The sequence below is a fragment of the Myotis myotis genome, unplaced genomic scaffold (genome assembly GCF_014108235.1).
Source record: "Myotis myotis isolate mMyoMyo1 unplaced genomic scaffold, mMyoMyo1.p scaffold_m19_p_10, whole genome shotgun sequence".
NCBI lineage: Eukaryota > Metazoa > Chordata > Mammalia > Chiroptera > Vespertilionidae > Myotis > Myotis myotis.
This window is the reverse complement of record NW_023416314.1, coordinates 77233153-77257551: the sequence shown is the minus strand read 5'-3', so window position 1 is coordinate 77257551 and position 24399 is coordinate 77233153. Positions and strand designations below refer to the sequence as shown.

The following is a 24399-nucleotide window of genomic DNA, read 5'->3' as shown; positions in this document are numbered from 1 at the left end:
GTGAGCTCTCACGCAGCTCAGTATCATTTATTGCTTGAACATTAAAACACATTTCCCTGGTTAAGTTTTAAATGTCTACAAGGTGAACAGTGGGAAGTCTCCCCCTGCCCTGGCCCAACCTCCCAGTGACTGCGCTGCTGTGTCCCCTCTGCCCGTGCAGCCTGCACGCCAGGAGCAGACGCCGGTGCACGTACTGGGCCGCCGTCGCATGACTCAAAGGTGACAGCTGAAGATGGGGTTTTATTTTTTTATTGTTTGTATAGTACAATCTCTGTGGTAGCAGAACTGTATGCACAGAAATAATTCAATAAGAGTTCAGGTTTAAAAAAAGTATCCCAAAGGATATTTAACATATACAAATTTCACAGCTATAGTCTACCCACGCCCCACATGTCACACACAGGCTGCTGGTCCCACCGGAAGGACACTGGGGCGTCAGAGCAGTGAGGGTTGGCCACCGAGAGCCCCAGCCAGGGTTTCTGCTCCTGAGGGGCCCTGGGGCAGACAGCCCTGTCACAGCACGGTCAGCTCCAGGCTGCAGTCGTGGAGGAGAAAAGGCGGCAGGGAGGGGACAAAGCCCCTGGTCCCCGCGGGAGGCAGCTGGGAGGCAGGGCCCTGCACATCCCCACGCTGCCCTTGCCCGCCGTGGCCCTTCGAGGCAGAGTTAATAAAGCAACATTCAGTGAGGAGAGCGAGGCAGAGGCTACACCCACTTAGGGAGAGATCTGTCCGTACAACTGAACACAAGACAGGTACCAGGAGCTACATTCATCGCATGGAGACAGCAGCTGGCGCCCGCCATGTGCATTCTGCTTCCTTGAGCTTCAGCCTTTTGGACCAGAGGGTGAAGGAACAGCTTCTGGAGACGACTGGCAGGCCACGAGCAGCGTCACGGTCTGCCTGTCCCTCGTCACCCTCAGGAGTGAGCAGTGTCTACACACGTTACCTACAGAGAGCCGGGACAGTGCTCACCAGCAGGGTAAAGTCCTGTAAAGAGTCAACAGTGACCAGAAGCGCCCGTGGTGGCATGCTGGCTGGCGGCATGTCTGCGCAGGCGGGGCCTCTCTGGACTAGAGGAATCTGAGCTATCGCACTATTGCACTACTGAACTGTGTTTCTGCTGCCCGAGCTTGTCAGAGGCCTAGTGAAATCGTAAACAAGATATGAAATAAATGTTACTCAATTTTAATACAGTCTTTCGTATCATACACATCTGTGTGCGGCAGCGAGCCACCCCAGCTTCTTGCCGCAGGAACAGCAGTCGGAGCAGAGGGCTCCATGGCTCGGCCGCCCCACGCAGTCCAGGGACGGAGGGTAAGAAGTCCTCCCGCGGTCACACCCCCAGCTTCCTCTTCTGGTGGAAATAGGCATCCAACCTCGCTTGGGCATACTCCTAGGAGACAGGAGGACACAGCTCAACCCGGGCTCCTGCCTACCCGAATGCTGCTCGGATCCTGCCCAGGAGCCCTCCTGTTCTAGAGACATCTTCTCACGCTGCTGGCAGTGTTCACCCCACACCTTCATCTTAAAGGTACCCAGTTTGGTTGCATGGCCCACCTGGCCCCGCCACCCAGACAGGACCTTTCCTGGTTCCCCAACTCATTTACCCCAAGTGTTCAAGAAGTCATTGACGGACAAAGGCTCCCCCTTTAAAGCAGAAAGTTCCCAGGTGCTCGCAAGCACAAAATAAAAAAGTCTACTTTGTCTGTGTCATTTGACCATGACTCGTATTTGCTTTAAAAATCCAAACTTCCCCTTCGGCCTCAGCACCTGTGCATCCCCTACCCTCTGCCCCTCAGCACCTGTGCATTCACTAACTTCTGTCTTGAAGCAGAAATTACCCCGATAGAGGATCAAGGAGGAAAATACCACCTGTCCCAAAGCAAGGTGCTCACTCCAGACTTCTGTGTGCCCCGCCCCAGGACACCCACCCACACTCATGGAGGGTAACTACAGTGTCTATGACCGAGACACCTCTGAAGGTTGGAATAAAATGATAGCCTAGCTTGCCTATAAGTAGGATGTCTAACTCAGCACAGCTCCCACCTAAGGTGAGGCTGGAGGCCAGAAAATGGAGTGGTGACAGATGCATCCCATACTCCTACTCTGTCCCTGTGTCATGAGAGACCAAGGTTGGGAACTAGACCTCTCACGTCTGCATCTCTACAGCTCCCGTCAGAACCAGAGGCCCATACAGCACTTTTCTGATGCAGGGAAGGAGGGCCTGCTGCCCCGGGAGTGAGGCAGCCTACATAGGCACGTAACCTCCATCAGAGGGGCTTCAATGACAGCCTTTCTGCTACCTTCCCGGCTGAGCCTGCTGTCCGGGGTGCCAGGTGCCCTGGTTCAGGCACTTACAGGGAACGGGTAACTCTGTGTGTGGGACCACTTCCACCGGGCATTCACAATAATGTAGCCTTTTCTCCCCGGGAGAAGAGCAAAAGCACCTCCCAAACATACCATGTAGCCGAATTCGATGGATGAAATCTTGGCCTGCACGATGGACCACAGTGCCCAGAAGAAATGGGAGGCAAGGGCAAACCTGTCATTACAGAAGCAGGAAACACGTGAGTAAATATGTGGCACCCGTCAGAGGGCCAGGGAGGTCTTTCTGCTAGATGGGCACTCTAGCTCATGTCCATTCATCTGGACGCGAACCGTCTGGGCAAACTCAGTGGGGTTATCTCCCATGGCCAGAGGGAGCACCACAGCCTCTGACAGGTGTGAACACGCCAACTGCCTGTCCCTGGCACATGTTAACTGCACTCACAGGGCTCCACTGGAGGCCTTGGTGGCCATGCTGGTGAAGCCTGGGTGACATTTAAGACACTGTGCTGCCGTGTGTGAGGACACGGCATCAGCACCTGCACCACATCACCAGCAAGAGGAGAAACTGCGGGCCTTTGAGAGCTCACGGCCTGTCCCAGGAGGCAGGACGATGCCCTCACCCCCTCCTCCCTCACGGAAGCAAAACCAAGCACAGGAGAGTCTGAGGCAGTGCCCCTCCAGGCTGCGCCATGCCTGTTACAGGAGTCCAAATTCTCACATGCATACCTCTGGGCCTTGTGCAAATGAACAAAAGTGCTAGTCCCAGGACCAGTGCTCTGGCTCCCTCACTAAACCCAGCCCTGTCCTCCCGGCAGTCCCCACTCGCCGCCCCTGGTACCACCCCTTCTGTGTGGGTCTCTCCACTCTCTTCTATTTCCACCTGGTCAAGAACCAGCAAGGGCAGCCTATGCTGCAGGTGGCACCCAGGGGGTGGCGTGCTCGGTGAAGGGTGTGGACATGCCTGAACCACAAAGAGGTGACCCGTGAAGTGGGGCAGACAGTACAAAGTGGGCAAAGTTACTTTGAAAGTTTCTGAGCTTTGAGAGCTGATGAAAAACAGTTAAAAGCAAGACTCAGAACTAATACACGCAGATTTAATCATTTCCTAGGTGATGTATTATTAGATGGAACCCTCCAGTCCATGAGCCTCAGAGGCGAGAGTGCACGGCCTGACTGGCAGCAGCTTAGCCCGGCTGAGTCTTACGCACGTCCTGCCCTCCTGGGGGCAGACCCTGTTCCCCTCACCTGCTGACACCTGAACTCAGCCGAGAGAAGTACCAATATTCTGTTTCTGACAAAGTACAAGTCCTAGGGATGTGCGTCAAAGGCTCTTAAAGTACTCCATGGCCAGGAGGCATCCCAACCACATTCTACACAGAGGCAAGCTATCTTCACAAATCAGCAAAGGAAAAAGTTTACCTATTGACTTCAACCAGCATTTCTTCTTCTATAATGAACTTTTCTTCATTACTGAGGTTTTCAGTTTCATTTGGGAATACAGCCAAGTAACTGGAAATAAAATGGAGCTTAAAAAAAAAAAAAAAGTAAGGACCAGTGAGGCTAAAAACAGACGCTTGTCCAAGGCTTGGGTGAAGCACACACATCTAGATCGCGTCAGAGAAGCCTGCGGAAGCCTGGCATGCCCACCACACTGCCTGCTGCCCAGGGGACTGGAGGCGCCTGTCTGTCAGCAGTCACGGGTACAATCAGGGTCTAATGGCTCCATGTTGTACTGCCAGCGAGACAGGCACAGGAACCGAAGGCTACTTCTGGAGACAGTAATTTAGCTAGAATCGTTTTATTCTAATCCACACTCGTGCTTCCCACTGCCTGATCGTAGAGCAGGTGGGCCTATCCCCAAGCACAGCCACAAGCACGCCAGGCTCAAGGTCTAGGTTCCCAACGCTCCCTCAGAGCGGGGGCTGGACCAGACATGTGAGGCCCCTCTAGGAGGCCGTGGTTATTCACCCACTTACGCTCACACAGGGTGACATCTAAGTTTACCTAAGGTTGTCCCAGGTTGCACATTTATTCCACCTGTCAATTAGAGTTTAGGAGCTCCCTGGTCCTTTTTCTTTTCTTTTCTTTTCTTAAGGAGAAACTGTCTTTTTTTTTTTTTTTAATATATTTTATTGATTTTTTACAGAGAGGAAGGGAGAGAGATAGAGAGATAGAAACATCGATGAGAGAGAAACATCGATCAGCTGCCTCCTGCACACCCCCTACTGGGGATGTGCCCGCAACCAAGGTACATGCCCTTGACCGGAATCGAACCTGGGACCTTTCAGACCGCAGGCCGACGCTCTATCCACTGAGCCAAACTGGTTACGGCCCTTTTTCTTTTTTTTTTTAAATCCTCACCTGAGGATATTTTTCCATTGCTTTTAGAGAGAGTGGAAAGGAGGAGGAGGGTGAGAGGGAAAGAAGGAGGGAGGGAGGGAGGGAGAGAGAGAGAGAGGGAGAGAGAGAGAGAGAGAGAGAGAGAGAGAGAGAGAGAGAGAGAGAGAGAGATATGGATGGATGAGACACATTAATGGGTTGCCTCTCACCAAACCTGCAACCCAGGTACATGCCCTTAGAGGCCATAGAATTGAACCCATGACCCTTCAGTGCCTGGGCAACACTCTAACCACTGATAACACCCGCCAGGCCAGGAGCTCCCTGGTTCTTGACTATTCATACTCTATCAAAAAGCAACAGAACACAGCAAAGCAGCAACACTTTCTTTTGTGCACAAGAAACTGGCCGGTCGGTCATCCTTCCCTCATTCACTGGTTACCTAGTTGGAGTGCCCACACTTCCTCCTCCACCTCCTTTCCCTGTATGGCCTCTTCCGCCTTCCTTCCCTAAATCAGCTTTCATATTCCACCACCAAAAAGGATCACTCAAGGTTCAGCACTGTCCCAGGCAGGGGCTCACAGAGGGGCCTGACACTCTCAAGGAAACCTGGCACAGGAAAGATGAGGTGCCAGGCTCTGGCCACTGTGGCTCAGTTGGTTGGGTGTCCCCCATGCACTGAAAGGCTGCTGGTTGATTTCTGGTCAGGGCACATGCCCAGGTTGTGGTTTCATTTCCAGTAGGGGGCATGCGGGACAATTAGTTTTTAAAACCCATGCTTGAACCACTGCACTAGTAGGATTAATTTCTGGGAGACACTAAATGCTGAAACTGGCAAATGAAGACAGAAAACTTGAGTTGAATTGATTGACACCTTAATGACCCTCCCTCCAAAAAGTCCTAGGCCTAGACTGTTTTGCAAGCAAGGTCTACCAAACTTCCAAAGAACAGGTATCATCTTCATTATAAACAAACTTATTCCAGAAAATAAAAAGGGAGACTCAGCTCACTTTAAAAGACTACTATAATTGATTCCAAAATATGTAATACTTTAAAAAATGAACATTCAAGACCCATGTGCACAGATGCAGAACTCCTAAAGTAAGATACTGCCTGATTGGACCCACCAGATTATCACAGTTTATTGCAGAAATTCCAGGACCTCTCACTAATGAATTAAAGAGAGAAAAGCATTAGACAGCCTTGATGCATCTATGAGGTAACCAGATAAAGATCAACACGTTGGTTTCAAAACCTCCCAGAAAACAGGAATAGAACTGCCTTCAATTCCCATGCTGTGCGGGTTGGCAGTTACACAGCTCTGCCTCCCGCTGCAATGAACTGCCTTTGTTCTGACGATCTGCCCTGACTGGCAAGAAGGAGCGCACTGGAGACCATGCTGTGTGCTCTCCCCCCCAGGCTTTCTCCCACCCTTCCTTCTCACACAGGTCCAACCATCTGGCCACTTCAGGCATACTCCAGTTCTTCACAGTCAGCCTTCAAATATGACCAGAAGAGTCCAGCTGGCATGGCCCAGTGGTTGAGCATCGACCTATGAACCAGGAGGTCGCAGTTCAATTCTCCATCAAGGCACATGTCTAGGTTATGGGTTGATCCCCAGTGTGGGGCCTGCAAGAGGCAGCCAATCAATGATTCTCTCTCATCGTTGATGTTTCTATCTCTCCTTCCCTCTCCTTTCTTCTCTGAAATCAATAAAAATGTATTTAAAAATAATACCTATGGCCAGAAGAGAGCAACAGAGTTTTGGGCAGGAGCTATATTCATCAACAAGCCTGAAGTTGAAAGGCTGCCCATAGAGTCTGCGCTGCCTACTGAAGGCTATCACTGTGCCTAACTCAGGGGGGTGGGTGCCTAACAAACACCTGCTCAGTGAGCTACGGAAGCAACTGACTGCATCCCTGTCCGCTCCCCTGACCTCTGTGAATGCTTCTGAGCAGGCAGGACGCTCCAGGAGGGCAGGTGTGGAGCTGTCACCTGTGTAAGCTGGGCGAGGCGGCTTGGTGTACTGCCCCCAGCCCTGCCTGCTTCCACACGCCTACTTATGCTCAACCCAGGCTTCAGTGTTGGGCTGAGGAATGCGAGAGAAGGGTCCCAGGAGGCAATCCCCAGTCACTGGACTCCCGTAACTCAGGACAGGACAGAGAACTGTTAACATGGCAGCAGCTAGGACACCGAGACGACCCCTCTCTGCACAACAGGAAACAGATCAGTGATCCCCAAAAGGCAGCCAGAAAGCAAAAGAGAGGCTGCACTTTTTAGAAAAAACTAAAAAGAACTACAAAGGGGGCTGTGATCCTCTCTGACTGAATACCGGTATCTCTGGCACACCGAACTCAACTGTCAAGTTTGTGTCTACATTTAACGAAAAAAAGAAACATTTAAAAATATATTTTATTGATTTTTTACAGAGCGGAAGGGAGAGGGATAGAGAGTTAGAAACATCGATGATAGAGAAACATGGATCAGCTGCCTCCAGCACATCTCCTACTGGGGATGTGCCCGCAACCAAGGTACATGCCCTTGACCGGAATTGAACCTGGGACCTTTCAGTCCGAAGGCCAACGCTCTATCCACTGAGCCAAACCGGTTTTGGCGAAAAAAAGAAACATTTAAAGCAAGAGGGTTTGCCTAAGCATTACAGTTTAAAAAAGGTATCTTTCCAAATTGTGATGTAAGCAACACTAACTGCATAAGGCTGCCCTGGGTAATTCACCGACTCCAATGTACACACCCCAGCCTTACCTGCTGCTTCCTGGTGGGGAACTTCCCCAAGTTTGCTCTGAAAAAGGGGTACTTCTCATAGTTATAATCATACATCCACTCACAGAAATGGTTCGCAATGTCGAATCCCCTGAAAAAGAGATCAGAAATGCAGAGAATGAGGCAACTGCCCACACCAAACTCCATGTACAGAGAGAGGCTGAGTCATGAGCATCCCTCCTGGCCACGCACTGGACTTCCTGAGGTCCCAGAAGTATACCTGCTTCAGGGTCAGGGACAGCCAACGGGGCCACTACCAGAACCAAGGAAGCAACAAAGCGCCTCCTGACCTGCTGCTCAGAGCAATTGCTCGAGAGCATTTTCCTGCCATCAGCCCTCTTATGAAAGGAAATAATCTCTGAGCAAAAGGAAGTACCAGACTCTGGATTCTGATCACGCACAGCCCTGCTCCCCCAACAGGAGCTAAGGAGCTAAGGAGCTAGTAGGACGGGCTGCACAGCAGCGGTGAGGCCATCCCGCCTGGGGACAGAAAGCATTGCTTCCAGAAGAAACTTTGTAACGTACAATATTGTTACCTATTTTCCCCTATAGGTGTTTCATACACATATTCAAATAAAATAGTATGGAAGTGCCCTGGCTGGTGATTGAAGGGTCCCGGGTTCGATTCCAGTCTAGGGCACATGCCTGGGTTGTGGGCTCAATCCCCAGTAGGGGGCGTGCAGGAGGCAACCGATCAATGATTCTCTCTCATTATTGATATTTCTCTCTCTCTTTCCCTCTCCTGTCCTCTCGGAAATCAATAAAAACATATAAAAAAAATAGTATGGAAGTAAAACACCAACACATTACCTGTAATTATTTTCTTTCTTTAAAAAAAATATATATTTTATTGATAGTATTATAGACGTCTCCCATTCCTCCCCGTTACTTACCTGTAATTATAACTGCTGTACTCAAAGTCGATGAGCATCAGTTTCTGGTTTTCCAAATTCTCTCTCCCTTCCAGCAATAAGATGTTACCTGCAGAAAGGTATGCATGACATGACTTTTACTCTGGGCAGGTTTCACATTCGAAGGTGTAAGTCCTGAACAGCAGGGCGAGTCTCTGACCCTTTCAGGGATGCTAACCACACATGGAGTGAAGGTGGCCGAGTCCTGGGTGGCTCCTGGAGCAGCACTCTCCTGGGACGCCTGGCCTGTGGGGGGAGGCCGGGGTCCCTGTCTGTTCACAGTAGCCACAGGAGTGCGGCCCTGGGCTCTCCCTGGGTTCTCTGGACATGGGGCACAAAGAGAAATGTCTTTTTGGCACGCTAGAACTCTAGCTACCCCGACACCCCCACCGCCCAGAGATGGGGACGCTGGGAAGCTGTGTTCTGGTGTCCTCCCACCCAATGAGAATACCAGAGGTGAGGTCAGACACTACAGGGCTCCAGGGACCACACCTGGCCCCACCGTGTGGCCCTCACCAGGCTTTCTAACCAAGACCACAGACAACATCCGTACATTTCCTTTAGGGCTGGATTCTGGGCCAGAAGTGAGTTGGCCACCACACTGACCCTCAGGCCTACATTCTGAGACCCCCACACTCTCCACAATGCCCAGCATCTCAGTACCCATGGGCGGTGGGCAAGGAGGGCCCGCCTGGCTCATCTACTGGCCACTCCCTCTGCAAGGCTTCTGCAGGTGGCACAATTTCTAGACTTTTCAGCAGCACCTGTTTCCAGTGGCCATGGAGGAAAAGTAGAGGCAGATGCCCACAAAGCAGAACAAAGTAAATGAACACCGTGCACACCATCCTCTCACACGCTGCCATCACAGGCCAGCTGACTTCCCTCACACACAACACTGGCTGATGTGTCTACATGTTGCTTGATCAGACTTGGCTGGCAACGATCAGCTAATTACTAAAAGGTACTTTGGCTTACATTAAGGTCTTACTGATGACTTGTCTTCAACAGAGGCTGTTCTTAAAATTAAAACAAACTGCTCAGCCTGGCCAAGGGCCCAAAGGTGGACCACAGGGCAAAGCCACACCACAGCCAGAGTCATTACAAGGTGTGAACTAATGTTCCGCAAGGAGGTGGCTTTGATACGCTGCAAGGTGCTGCTCTGGATGGGCTTGGCCCAGGACAGACGGAAGCAGCAGACCTGCCCTGGTTCTGCTCGTCTAGGTTAACAGTCAGGTCCACCGACAGGCGTCAAACACTGAGACTTAGGAAGCTGAAGGCCTTTATCCCAGCTCCCAGTTTAAGTGAATATTCTGATTTTTTCTGAATATATATATATTTTTTACAGAAATGAAATGATATTCTACATGTTTTTCTAAAACTTGCTTTTCTCTCTTCATATATCCTGGAGATTTTTCTATTGGCTTGTATAAAATTCAACCTCTTTTTTTTTTTTTTTTTGAGAATTTTTATGAATTTATTTGAGCCAAATTCATGACATGCTGAGAAGAAAGATCTCTAATGCTCCCTCTTTCTTTTTAATAGTTATGCAACACTTCAAGTCTGGCTGTGCCTCAAATCCTCTCTCTGCCTGAACACCTGGCGTTTGCTATACACCCTGGAGGCTATCTTTTAGTACACACACACACACACACACACACACACACACACACACACACACACACGCTGGGGGCAAGTCTTACCTTCTTGACAGTCATTATGACAAAATACAACTGGAGATGGAGTGGATTCAAGCAATGATCTGGAAAAGGAAGGTTTTGCTATTACTTACCAAACTTTTAAGAAGCCCAATGCAAACAGTCCTGCTGTCTCAGCAAACCCTGCACTGCATTAGTGCTCCAAACAACATGGCCTCTGGGTAATGTCTGTCACTTGTGAAAACTCTGTCCTATGTGGGCCAGGCCCCAGGACAGCCTGTGCTCAGTCTCTCCCTCTCCTTCCCTCCTCTCTCTCCTCTCCTCACCTGAACTTTCCTCTCCTCCTGCAGTCCCTCCTCTGAGCCCGACTGACCCCTGACCAGAGTACATCCCTTCAGGCCGGTCTGTTTTGGCCTCTGGTTTCCTTGAGAACACTTATCACAACTTCACATTATTTTCTTTATGTACTTATATTCTGTCTCTCTCGATAGAACAGAAGCGTCTTGAAGAATGTCTTGGTTACCGTTTCCTCAGCACCAATCACAAGGCCCAGCTCAACAGACTCTCAAATACTGAGTATTAAAGGTGTAGATACTCCCACTTGGGGCACGTGTACTAGGAGTCTGCATCCCCGGCCTCCGAAGACTCCATGGTGGCATCTACTTCGACAGCGATGTCAAGCTTCTTCCTGTATTTCCCCACAGCTTGGGGTGCACTGTTCCCTCATTGGCTGACACTCCCAGCCTGCCCCCACGATTGGTTGTTTTGTTTCAGAAAAAAACTACTACCCTGGGTGCACTGCTGCCATAGCCAGCAACCATCCCCGTGGCACTGCACTCCCACCATGAAACCTTTTGTGAACACCAGGAAATGACATCACTCCTGTAAACTAATACCAGGTGACAAACCCATTGTTTAAAGCCATCCTGCAAAACATATGTAAATGCCGGACCTGAGGCAATGCTTACTTAGCGATTATTGACAGCTGTGTTGGTGACTAAGAAAATTTACATTTCTGGATGCCTACTTCCTAGGTCAGGAAATGGATGCACATACTGACCTCAGGTTCTCCAGTTCCAAAGGCAGGTTGTAACTGAGGAATCTGTGGAGCTGCTTCACCTTGGCTCCCTCGGTAAATTTAATCCTCAGCACTTGATTTAGATACCTTGCAAAAAGAGAGAGAACAGAAACGCATTGCTCAACCACCACGCTTGTCCTTGGGCTCCAGTTCAATGTAACCAGCAACCCCAGGGGCATCGGATCTCCATGACAGGGGAAAGGAAAGGGCATGGGGTCCAGGCACTCTGGAAGCAGACTTCCTGCCCATCCACTGTTCAGTGGCGTTTCCTGGTTCAGGAACTGATTCTGACATGGAAGAAAAATCTACTCGTGAGGCATACACCACCAGCTAACAGCTGCACACCTCTGGCACCACCGGGAGCTGCCAATGTAAAACTAAAGTTAGAGAAAAATGATCTGACCACTTACTTTTCCATTGTTCCAAAAAGCCATTTCGGTTCCTTATTGAATGGCATCTTCATACCATGAAATGTGGCCATTTTCTCAGCTACTTCTGCAGAAATATCTGGCAAACTTAATTCTTCAGTCTCTAATCGCCGGCTCTGAAACAAAAAAGGGTGTTAGAAAATGGCATTTATCCAGGTAACCTAGGAAGTGTGAGCTCCCACAATCTCCAAGGATGAGAAGCCAGGTTTTGTGGGTGTCTCAGTCTCAGCCAATACACAAAACTCCCTTAAGAATGGGCACTGTGCCCAAAGATGGTGACCCACCAATTGCCATGACATTTCTTCTTCTTTTCTATTTTTTGTTAAATATATTTGTATTGATTTCAAAGAGAGGAAAGGAGAGGGAGACAGAAGCATCAATGATGAGAGAGAATCATTGACGACCTGACTCTTGCATGCCCCCTTCCTTGGAATCCAGCCTGCAACCCAGCCATGTGCCCTGACCTAGAATCGAATTGTGACCTCCTGGTTCATAGGTCAACGCTCAACCACTGAGCGACATGGGCCAGGTGCCAGGGCACTTCTTGATGAGGGGCAGGCCACCTTCAAAGGTCGATTTCGTTTTGAAATTTTTAAACTGAAAGTTTATTCTCCCACATAATTTGTGACTGCCCTCTGCTGACTCCCTTCTCTAGGCAAATAAACCCAGGCTTTCAGCAGTTTATCAGGTGACCCGCCTCCAGCTCCATCAGCTGGAACAGTCCACTCTGACACATGCAGGTGAGGTGTGGTGTTCAGCAGTGCTGTAAGCTCAGCTGAGTCCCATCCCACTATTCACAGTGGGGTCCCCAGCACCTGTCTAGACTGGTACAGAGAAGGCTCTCAAGAAAACATGCGCCCAGCAAGTGGGCCTATCCCCAGCTTTCTAACCACAGCCTGAGGACAAGCATGTGTGGCTGCTTTTCCACAGCTATTCACAGGAGCTCAGTAACCTAAGACTTGTCTATCTTTCCCACAAGAACTGCTCCCCTATAGAAACCCAAAGACATTTCTCTGAAAGTCCAAAGTGAGGCACGGCTGGCATGACTCAGTGGTTGAATGTCAACCTATGAAACAAGATTCAGTTCCCTGTCAGGGCACATGCCTGGGCTGTGGGCTCAATCTCTTACGGGGTGTGCAGGAAGCAGCTGATCAATGATTCTCTTTCATCAATGATGTTTCTATCTCTCTCTCCCTCTCCTTTCCTCTCTGAAATCAGTAAAAATATATTGAAAAGAAAAGGAAGAAAATCCAAAGAGGGATAGCACAGGATAAAGAGTGTCCCCAAGCTAGAGAAATACACTCATTGCAAAACTGCACGGCCAAGGGCACATTACTTATACCTCTGTGCCTCGTTCTCCAGTGTCTGTGAAATGCCAACATGCTGTGAAGTTCCTGACAAAGCTGCTCTGAACTAGCTCAGACAATGCGGGCGAGTCTCCAGCCGGCACCTAACCAGACAGTTTCAACAAGCCGCAGGTGCCCTATGATTCAGGTCGAGGCCCATCAAACTCAGTTTCTCTTCAACTCTGAATTCTCCACAAATGACCATGCTGTGGTAGGAACAGCACTCAGCTTTTAGTGGCAGGACACGGTGGACTAATTAAGGAAGCTCACTCAGCTTTCTGAGCTGCTAAAAAGTGCTGGTAGCCCTGGCAGGTGTGGCTCAAGGTGCGTCGTCCCTTGTCCCGAAAGGTTGCTGGTTGATTCCAGTCAGAGCACATGCCTATTTATGTGCTCAATCCCTGGGAGGCGTGTGCAGGAGGCAGCCGAATGACGTTCTGCTCTCACATCAATGTTTCTCTCTCTCTCTCAAAATCAATTTTAAAAATTAAAATTTAAAAAGAAAGAAAAAGAATTTAAGTCACATTTACTATTTCAGACCAGTCGCAAACACATCTTACCGGGATAAACTGCTCCAGGCGGCCTTGTGGAAAGATGCCGTAGAGCTTCGGCCCAAGCGACCTCTCTGCAAGAATGGCAAACATGACGCTCTCCAGAACCATGGCCTCAGTGCCCTGAAACATACCAACACAGCAGACATTAGCGAGGGCTGACTTGGGCCAGGCATCAGAGTGCTTTCCCACGAGCAGTGTCACCGGATCCCGCACCAACTCTTAAGATCAGGCATTATTATCACCCATATTTAAATATGAAGAAACAGGTTAACATCCGGAAATTTGTAGGATCCATGTCCAAAGCACTATACAGATGAGACTTAAAATTAACTTTAATTAAGGTCGCTGACTCCAAAAATGGAACAATATCTTGCCGGGAGCCGGTCCATCCTTGCTGTTTCAAGGGACCCGGCATATATGGCATACTGTTCTTAATATGTTTGCTCACCTTCTTGGCACTGTGTGTTTTAACCAAGGTCTCCTCTCTGAGAAAGGTTGTTTCCCCAGGTAGGGATTTTCCCCTGAAGTTAGGGAGGGAATAAAACCTCTTAACTAAGTGCCAGGCGGGTAATTAATCACTTTAACTACGAATAATCATGCTTAAGCTACATAATCTTTACTCCCTGGAATGGAGATAAGAAACGCCCTAACCTTTGTAATAGAGATTGATAGGATTGGAATCAACTAGTATAAATACAGATGTAAGAACACAGAACTTAGAACACAGAACTCAGAAGGCAGAACTAAGAAGACAGAACCTACACAGAACCTAGAGACAGAAGAACTTCGCTGGAGAGAACATGGCAAAAGATCCTGGACTGAACCTGACTACAGAAATTGGCAAAAGAACCTGACAGAACCTGGTGACTGAACCTGGCTGGAGAACCTAGCGAGGGAACATGGCTACAGAACCTGGCTGGAGAACCTAGCAAGAGAACATGGACTCAGAACTTGGCTGGAGATCCTGAACCAGAACTTCCCTGGAGATCCAGACCAGAACTTGGCTGGAGATCCTGGCTAGGCTGCTGATCAACTGAACACTGTCTCCGTATCATTCCTCCTTCGCCGACTCCGTCCACACCTTTGGGGACCCCTGGACCTGCTGGGGTTGGACCCCGGCAATATCTGTCAATCCTTTATTGCTCCTGTTAATTTTAAAGCCCGTGTGAGTCCCACCCTGGGCATCTTGTCCAAGGTCACAGGACCACCATGCTGGTGAGGGTGGACAGTGCCAGATGTAAGTGCAGGGGCCAAAGGCCTGCTGGCTGACCTGGCTGTTACAGTGAGTTTCCTAATTGCTCATTCAGATCAGGGGTCTGTTTTCTGGCCCAAAGAGCACCTGAACCTGGAGCATTCAAGGTTTCTATTTTCTGCTATTAACCCCAATCTTCTCCTCTGTCATTTAATATTCCATTTTCTTGCCAAAACATCTATGATGCTCATATGATTCTGTCCTAAAAATGAATGTGGATCTATAATCATTTTGCCTTCAAAATTCATGTTATGGATTCAATTCAAACTCATTCCTTAGTTCTCTTCTCTCAGACAGCAAATTATAGCCTAACAGTTTCCATCTGTCGGGGTGAAGGAATGGGAACTTAACCAGTGGTGCACCCGAATCTCTTAAGGCTTTTCAAACAGTGTGTCTGAGGAGACGCCAGCAGGTGTGCTCTGAAAATCCTTTGGGGGGAGGGTTCTACTTCACCCCTTATTAAAAAACATGCTGCTGTGCTTCTGGGATGCCCCAGGACCGGCGCACCAGGTGGACAGCGTCAGACCATGTTGAAGCACCATCCAACCACCTCCACAGACACAAGGACAGGCTCCAGTGGGTACCACAGCCCCGCTGAAGTAAGTCCTGTTCTGTGAGGGCCCTGCACAGCTGAACTGTCACAGCCTATCCTTGCAGCCAATTGGCCTCAGGGTAAATCTCTCCCATTGATATGCCAAGAGCAAGTAAGGCTCAACTACAACAGGAGGGTGTGTGTACACATCCCACACGGGGTCGGGGTGGGAGAGGGGTGGGTAGAGCATACCTAGAGTGCCCAAGTCGGGTGAACAGGGAGGCTGTGCCACTGGACCCTACAGGACACCTACTATACTAGTACAAGGCAACTCTACCAAGCCTGGGAGACATAACAGCTGTACCTAATACATAGAAACAAACACAGGGAGGAGAGTAAGAAACATGTGAAAGGACAGAACAAAACTCTAGAAAAAGAACTAAACAAAACGCAGACAAGCAATACTAATACAGAGTTCAAAACACTGGTTATAAGGATGTTCAATGACTTAAGGCAAAAGTAAACAAACTTAGAGAGAACTTCAACAGCATAAAAAAGGACATGGAAACCATAAAAGAGAACCAGTCAGAAATGAAGGATACACTAACTAAAATGAAGAATAATTTACAGGGAATCAACAGTAGGGTAAATGAAGCCAAGAATAAAAATAGCAACTTGGAATATAAAAAAAGCAAAAAACACCCAATCAGAATAGCAAAGGGAAAAAAGAATCCAAAAAAAAAAAAAAAAATGTGGATAGTGTAAAGGAGCCCTGGCACAAATTCAAATTTGCCAATTCGCATTATGGAGGTGCTAGAAGGAGAAGAGCAAGAACTTGAAAACCTATTTGAAGAACTGGTTAACTTCCCTAACCTGGTAAAGGAAACAGACATACAAGTCCAGGAAGCACAGAGTCCTACATAAGATAAACCTAAAGAGGCCTACACCAAGACACATCATAATTAAAATACAAAAGGTTAAAGACAGAGAAAGAATCTTAAAAGCAGCAAGAGAAAAGCAGTTAGTTACCTATAAGGGAGCTGCCATAGGACTGTTAGCTGATTTCACATCAAAAAGTTTGCAGGCCAGAAGGGACTAGCAAGAAAGACTCAATGTTATGAAAGGAAAGGACTTACAACCAAGATTACTCTACACAGCAAAGCTATCATTTAGAATGGTAGGACAAATAAAGAGCTTCCCAGACCAGAAAAACCTAAAGGAGTTAGTTCATCACCACCAAACCAGTATTACATGAAATATTACAGGGTCTTCTTTAAAAAAAAAAATTTTTTTTTAATTTATTAATTTTAGAGGGAGGAGGAGAAAGAGAAACATCGAAACATCAATTTGTTGTTCCACTTATTGATGCATTCATTGATTTTTGCATGTGCCCTGACTAGGGATTGAACCTACAACCTTGGCATATTGGGATGATGATCTAACCAACTGAGCTACCTGGCCAGGGCAGAGTCTTCTTTAAGAAGAAAACAAGCTCTGACTAGGTTGCTTAATCAGTTGCAGAGTTGTCCCTTACACTGAAGGGTCATGAATCCGATTCCTGGTCAGGGCACATACCCCTGTTTCAGGTTCCATCATTTCTCTCTCACACCAATGTCAGTCTGTCTGTCTGTCTCTCTCTCATTTTCTCCCTCCAAGATCAGTAAGATAAAACAAACAAAAACACACATATCCTTGGGTGAGGATTTTAAAAGAAAGTTCTTTAAATCACACATTACAAAAATGAAGACAAACACATAGGCAATGATGCAAACTAAAATTAGTAGAAGGAAACAAAAAAGAAAAAAATGGTACTTGCAAAGATATGGTGTCAAAATAAAGAAAACAGTAATTCAGTCACTTGTACATTTAGTGGGGGAAGTGGATTTGCTGGTAATACCCCACAGTTCTAGTTCAGGCACCACCACCTTGTGTAATCCCCACAATTTGCCAACTTGCCAATTTGCATTAGGGAGGTGCTAGAAGGAGAAGAGCAAGAACTTGAAAACCTATTTGAAGAACTAGTTAACTTCCCTAACCAGGTGAAGGAAACAGACATACAAGTCCAGGAAGCACAGAGTCCTATACAAGATAAACCTAAAGAGGCCTACACCAAGACACATCATAATTAAAATACAAAAGGTTAAACTATGGTCTAACCATCACCTTGTGGGGCCATCTACTTGAGGTTTTATATAAATGACTGCTATAAACCAAACTACACCCTCCTCCAAATTCATACATTGCAGCCATAACCAACCCCCAATCCAATGGTATTTGGGTGGGGCCTTTGGAAGGTGATTGGGTTTAACTGAGGTCATGAGGGTGGAGCCCTAACGGGACCAGTGTTCTTTTTTATTTTTTTTCTTTTAAATATATTTTATTGATTTTTTTACAGAGAGGAAGGGAGAGGGATAGAGAGTTAGAAACATTGATGAGAGAGAAACATCGATCAGCTGTCTCCTGCACACCCCCTACTGGGGATGTGCCCGCAACCAAGGTACATGCCCTTGACCGGAGTTGAGCCTGGGACCCTTCAAGTCCACAGGCCATCGTTCTATCCACTGAGCCAAACCGGCTAGGGCGGGACCAGTGTTCTTATAAGAAGAGACACCAGAGAACTCTCACTACTCTCTCTCCCTCCACCAAGTGAGGACACAGCGAGAAGCTGATATCTGGCAAGGCAGGAAGAGGGCTCTCACCAGAACCGGGCATGCAGGCAGGCACCCTGTCCTCCCACCTCCAGCCTCCAAAACTTCAAGAAATCAGTGTCCAGCTGTTTATGCCCCCGGGGAATTTGTTACTAAGACAATGACAATAGGTCCATAGGGTTGACCTATCAAAAGTCAATGGATTTTAAAGCAGGATTTGACTGCAATCATTAATCTCTTAATGACTGACAACCAATTCCTGACATCTCTATTTAGCTGGCAAAATGCCTTCACTCACTCATCTGACTGGACAGCAAACCTGTGTGTACGGGCACAGCACCAGAAACACCCACAGGAGAGTGTACCATGGTCTATAGAGCATCTCTCAAGCTCTCCACCTGAACCTGGGCTCCACTGCCCCCAGGGAGCAGCAGCCCAGCGCCCCACCCATGCAGGAAGGAATAAAAGTGAGTGCAGACCCTAACCGGTTTGGCTCAGTGGATAGAGCGATGGCCTTGCGGACTGAAGGGTCCCAGGTTCGATTCCGGTCAAGGGCATATACCTTGGTTACGGGGTGTGCAGGAGGCAGCTGATCGATGTTTCTCTCCCATCAATGTTTCTAACTCTGTATTAAAAAAATCAACAAAATATATTTAATTAAAAAAAAGTGAGTGCAGGACAAGGAAGCTGAACTCAGTATCCAGACCAGCTGGCCTACCATTAGTGGCTCTTCGCCATCTATACAGCTCCCAGCCCAAAACTTCAGCCCATTCCCCAGTCATTTCCAAAGATTACGACTAAGATTTCTTCTGTCTAGGGACTCTGAATTTTGTTGGAATTAAAATTTGTTTTTAAGTGTCCTCTGTTTAGAATAACTAAGTTAAAGGTCATTAAGGTTGACACTGAATAAAACACGTTTCTACCTAACCAGTTTGGCTTAGTGGATAGAGCATAGGCCTGCGGACTGAAGGGTCCCGGGTTCGATTCCGGTCAAGGGCATATACCTTGGTTGCGGGCACATCCCCAGTAGGAGGTGTGCAGGAGGCAGCTGATCGATGTTTCTAACACCCTATCCCTCTCCCTTCCTGTCTGTAAAAAATCAATAAAAAAACTGAAACAAACAACAAAAAAAAACCCACGTTTCTAATCTAAATGTCCCTTACAGTTTAAAGTTTCAAATTTCATAGATTTAAACCCCACTATTATTTCAGTAATTATTTTTGCACATTGTGTCCACTCAGTGCAAAGGCTTCAGGGAGCTGACTGCAACAGAACACATACGGTCCAGAACCCTCGAGAGGTGAGTCAACCCATTGCCAGAAATGGTGAAGACGGAACGAGACTTAAGAATGTTCCAACCTCTGTAGCATTGCTCTGAACACTGTAAACAAGAAACATCTTTGTTCTTATGTGATGTTACAGCTCAGTATTTATTCATAGTAGGGAGAAAGGGGAATGGTGTGTGGAGGGAAGAATCTGGAAAGGAAGAAAATGAAAGAAAACACTTAGTCACAAACAAAACAAATGGGTAGTTCATAAGGCTCACAAGTAATCTTACAATGAGTGCATGGACTACAGGTGGTCTTTTTGTAACCACAAGGTCTCTAGGCACCCTGCTGCTTGCTACTCAAGTGACCACCCAAGGAGAAAATGGTAGCAGACGGTGTGAATTCCTAGCAGGGGCCTGGGTGGAGGATAGGAGCTGTGACCCCTTGGCCTGTAGGAGAAATACAAGGACAAGGTTTGGATCAGGTGGCCTGAGAAGAGAGCGCAGCATGGGAAGAGGCTGTGGACCAAACTGTGGAGCGTCCTGGCAGTTAATGCAACAGGACATGAGCCTAGAAGGAAGGAGAGAAGGAAAAGTAGAAGAAAAGAGACAGATTTTTACTTTGCGTCCCAGCTGCCTTAGGGAAGGACACATTTCAAAATAGGTGAGGGCCCTGTTAAATGCTGCTGAGAAGTCAAAGTAATAGAACTGAAAATATACTTTGGACTTAGCTTCATGGAGGTCCTAGTGCTCCGACATGTTCAACTACCAGCAGGCACTAAGGTCTACATATAAAGGGCTCAGAATGGGTGAAAACAGCATGTCGATCACTTCCCACCTGGTGACTTCCCAGTCAGTTCTAGATCCTCAGATCAGGGTCTCCAAAGCAGGGTGCAGGTAAAACAACCCGCCAGAACACGAGGACTAGCAGCACTTTTATCCCTTTATTATCTCACCTCTTTTTGATGTCTGTCTTATTTTAATAACTAGTACACAATTTAGTAATTAGAAAAACGAGTGTATTTATATGTGTACAGATACATACATACATACGTGTGCTGTATGTGAACACTTGTGCGCACACACTCCTTATATACAAACTTGGGAGAGTATGCTCAAAAGTTGTTTCCTCCCTGGAGTGTGGAGGTAACTGCTCCAGTCTCCCCACTTCTGAGCCCCAAAGAGAGGACAGGATGACATCAGTGCTCTTGACCTTAAGCTCTTTTGAATTTATACATTTCAGAACGTGGGGTCATTCTAACTCAAATCTTGTAATTGAGGGAGACACCTTTCTACCTGGGTACCTTGCATAAGTAAAAACACTCCTACCTGCCCGGGGAAGAGAGGCCACTGAAACACAACTGGGCAGTGATGATGCGACACAGCAGTGAAATCCAGGAGGCCTCCACCAGAGTATCATGCACAAATGTTACCTCAAACTACCATCTCTTAGGCCCCAAAATGCTCTTCAGGTCACCCAAAAGACACCAAACATGCACTGCCTCAGGAGGAACTGGAAACACCCACTGTCCTCTCAGGCTTACTGAGGTGGCTCCCACACACCAAGAGCCCGTCCTCTATGACAGACAGACAACTAGGGTCCTTCAGACACTGCCCCACCAGAGTGGCCACAGTCGGCTAACATGGTTACACCTCACACAGATGCAGAATGGATTTCATTACTTACTTGAAATTCATTTTCATTCTGAGCTTGTTCGGATCCCTCCTTATTACAGGACCTCTATGAATGAGAAAAAGTAAACACTTCCGGTGAGATGGGGAACAATCAGCAGACACTAACTTTGCAACCACCAGAACAGCCATGGGTAACAAAACACCACAGATTTTTAAAGAGTGTTTCTCAGTCCACTGATGTCTAAACTGCACCACCAGTGTCCAGCACTAGTACCAACACCCGAAGAAGCGCTTCATTTCTTTACAGGAAAGGGATGTGCTGTTGAGACCAAGCAGCTGTGATTCTCGATCACTCTGGTTACCACTTCACAATTTCATTGCTGGAGGAAAGGCAACAGAGGGCGCTCTTCCAACGAGGCCTTCCACAGACACGTGGTCCAGCTGAGTCTGCCCTATTTAGCCAGGTGGCTCTTTACCTGGAGAAAGGCCTTCTTTCGGCAAGAACAGGGAGCACACACATGCCTGTGCAAGTGTGGTCAGCACAGAACTCACAGTTCAGAAGAAAGCCCTGTGCAGGCAGGTGACCTGGCACAGAAACTGTGCAGATGAGCCTGCCAACTTGGTACTTTCGGACTAACTCTGCTTGTTCCTCTCATTATAAATTTGTCCTCCACCAAGAAGAGGTTTGTGCAAATAAAGTCTCTAAACTTATTTCCCATATTAACATATAAAGGGATATTTTCACATCACTTTCCGCAATGAAATTGCAAATGACTGGTAACCAGGATTCTAGCAATAACAACAACTAGATCATGAGCCACCATCTTCCACTCTGGCTACATTCTTTCTTCATGGCCCGGACCATTTCTTCTCAAAGCAACCCCCACCCCAAGTGCTTTAAAACCTTCCTACTACCTTCTAGCCAGGGCTGGGGAAGCAAGTCAGAAACTTAAGTGTCACATCGAAAGTCTATACTCAAATATTGCCTCTAAAAATATATTGTTAAAATTAAACTAAAGTCTGCTTATGTCAGACACAGAAGGAAGCCCATAAAGGAAGCTCTTTAAAAAGTTAAGGTAAAAGATTCTTGAACACCCCATGAAAAACATACCTTTCCATTCCACAGCTTTATCAAAAATACCTGTACCAAGGGTAGAAAGTGTGGACAGGAAAAAAATGCCACGTTAAGCAACACCAGCTACTCTAGTACCATTCAAAAAACCTAGTGATTTAAAGCAACAATCCCATCCATCATACACAGAAGCAACATTCCACAGACGTTTTAACATGTTTTGTATAAACAGTATATGTTCTAGCTTACTGAACATAAAAATAAACAAAATAAATATTCATGTGCATGAAGCTATCGGCAAAGACCTGCACTTACATATACTCGATAGTGTATTTACCATACAGTTAAGCACATTTTGTACAAAGTACAGAAAATACAAATGGGATATAAAACGTTTTGTGTAATTTGCATCTCTCTGATGAAAAGGTGGTACAGGTTAAATCCCGTTACAATGAAAATACTATTTCAGAAATACTTTTAGACCTCTGCTGATGGCTAGGTGTACGATGTGATAAATCTTAGGAGGGAGTAATTAGGTAATTAGTAATTAGTAATCATGAAAGCTTTAATCTAAAATACTCTCATGATTATGCTGTTACCTTAGACTTGGTCTCCTCTCCCCAGCGGCCTACAAGGTACTTATGAATATGGACTCCATCTCTGATTTACATCTTTCCCAAAAGCACCAAGTAAATCTTGGGTGCTTAAACACTTTTTGGATGGCATGAATAAATGAAGTTTACTCTGGCACCATGAAGTTCAAGGTGGCTAGCTCAAGGTGCAACCTAGGGTGATGAGCTGACAGTTATGGCAAACTCACATCCCTGATTCCAGCAGTGGGAACACTGGCTACAGTGTTAATTGGAACATTGAATGGGGCGGAAATGTCCCCAAAACGTTATATTCTTTTGCTTTTTCTCCCCAAGGGAAGTTAAGCATAAAAGAAGTTCTATTATCTGATATAGCTGATACTTTGTAGGGAAAGCTTCAAGGCAAATAAGGAACTTGGATATCTTACTGAAATTGGTTATAACTGGATTTGACCTGTACAGAGTTCTAAATGACTATGGTTATTCCTAGGCTGTTATTACTCAAACTGTATCTTCTTAGAGAGATACAGTTAATGGGTTATTAAGTCAACAGAAGTCCCTTTTCCTTGTCTAATGGTGCTCTCAAAAGCAAGTGACTTCATCCAAAGTTAGAATTAGTTTAGTTCCCAAGGCCATGACTTTTGAACATATTAGCAACCATTAAGTGAAAATAACTTCCCCACCCTGCCCACCCCAGTCCACCCCCAAATGCATGCATTACTTCTGCCATAAGAGCACCATCATGAAGGTAAGATGGACTTCTGCTATAGTCAACCTTCAGTTCTGTTTCCTCAGTACAGAATGCTCAGGTTCCCTCAAACCTGGGAATGAATCCAGGAAACCTCAAAACAAGAAGATATTCATGAAAAGGTGAGAGAAGAGGCCTCCTCCTGAGTTAAGCCAAGAAGAGAGATTCACACTGCCAAAAGGTCAGAGACACTTCTGTCCTAGAAGACAGTAAGTAAAATATATCTTGGAATCTGTAGGATTTTACTTCAGAGGAATAAATTTATCTGAAGAAGATATCAAATATATTGTAAAAAATTTAACGACTTCAAATTTTTTGCCAATCTGCACATTCATAAAAATTAGCTTTCACAGCTATGAAAAAAAGCTTAAAATGTTTATATTTATTAAAAATTTGAACACTGACTGGTTATTTAATATCAAATAATTACTAAGATTTTTTTAATGTGAACATTATTCTGATCTTTTAAAAAATCAACTTAGATACAGACTGAAACATTCATGGAAGAAATAGTATGGTGTCTGGAATTTCCTTCAGAATAACCCTGGAGAATGAATGTGGGCAAAGAGGAAAGAAGACTGGTCAGAAGGAAAGATATATGTTGGGCACTTGGGTTTCATTATATTCTTCTGGTCTATTTTTGCTATTTCTGAAATTTTCCATAATAAAATGTTTATAAAAGAAACAATGAAATTTTAAGACTTAAGAAGTCATAATGCATCAAATAGATACCTAATTCTATGAATATACTAAAAACCACTGAATTGTACACTTTAAATGGGATAAAGATGTTACTACAAAAAAAGAAGACACCCAGCGATAATTAAAAATATACTGCCACTGGCTTCCTTCCATCTTCCTCATTCTTTTCTTCCTATTTTTGTTTTCAGAGAATCTATTCATTATAATCCATGTATTCATTAGACTGTGATGTAGGAAATAAAAGACTAAAATGGTAGCAATAATAATAAAGAGGTATGGTTTACATTTTGCTTTAATGTTACAGAAAATTTTAAAAGCTGAAAGAGATTTTGATTGGCCAAGAATATTTAAATTTAAAACCCAAATTCCTAAAAGTCTAAATTCTAAGATGAGAGGATAAAGGACTTTCACTTTTGGGGGGGGGGGTTGTTTTGTTAAGCCTCACTCGAGGGTATTTTTCCATTGATTTTTAGAAAGAGTGGAAGTGAGGGGCAGAGACAGAGAGAGAAAAAAACATCAATATGAGGGAGACACATTG

At 46.3% G+C, this 24399-nt stretch overlaps 1 protein-coding gene across 4 annotated transcripts in view; it reads right to left on the bottom strand.

Moving 5' to 3' along the window:
- Positions 1 to 233: 233 nt before the first annotated feature.
- The window catches only part of CHKA (choline kinase alpha), a 45336-nt gene continuing 21170 nt past the window's right edge, over positions 234 to 24399 (bottom strand). Inside the window, exons 3-13 of one of the 4 annotated variants that reach the window (XM_036326422.1) lie at positions 21861 to 21890; positions 20802 to 20855; positions 13422 to 13535; positions 11501 to 11634; positions 11073 to 11177; positions 10058 to 10116; positions 8340 to 8427; positions 7429 to 7537; positions 3748 to 3854; positions 2461 to 2542; positions 234 to 1393 (exon numbers count right to left, since the gene is read on the bottom strand). In XM_036326422.1, coding sequence (XP_036182315.1) covers positions 1334 to 1393; positions 2461 to 2542; positions 3748 to 3854; positions 7429 to 7537; positions 8340 to 8427; positions 10058 to 10116; positions 11073 to 11177; positions 11501 to 11634; positions 13422 to 13535; positions 20802 to 20855; positions 21861 to 21890 — 942 coding nt within the window. In that variant the 3' untranslated portion in view covers positions 234 to 1333. Of the gene's footprint in view, positions 1394 to 2460; positions 2543 to 3747; positions 3855 to 5792; positions 5834 to 7428; positions 7538 to 8339; positions 8428 to 10057; positions 10117 to 11072; positions 11178 to 11500; positions 11635 to 13421; positions 13536 to 20801; positions 20856 to 21860; positions 21891 to 24399 lie in introns of those variants that run through there. The other 3 variants (XM_036326419.1, XM_036326420.1, XM_036326421.1) reach the window with 3 other exon arrangements.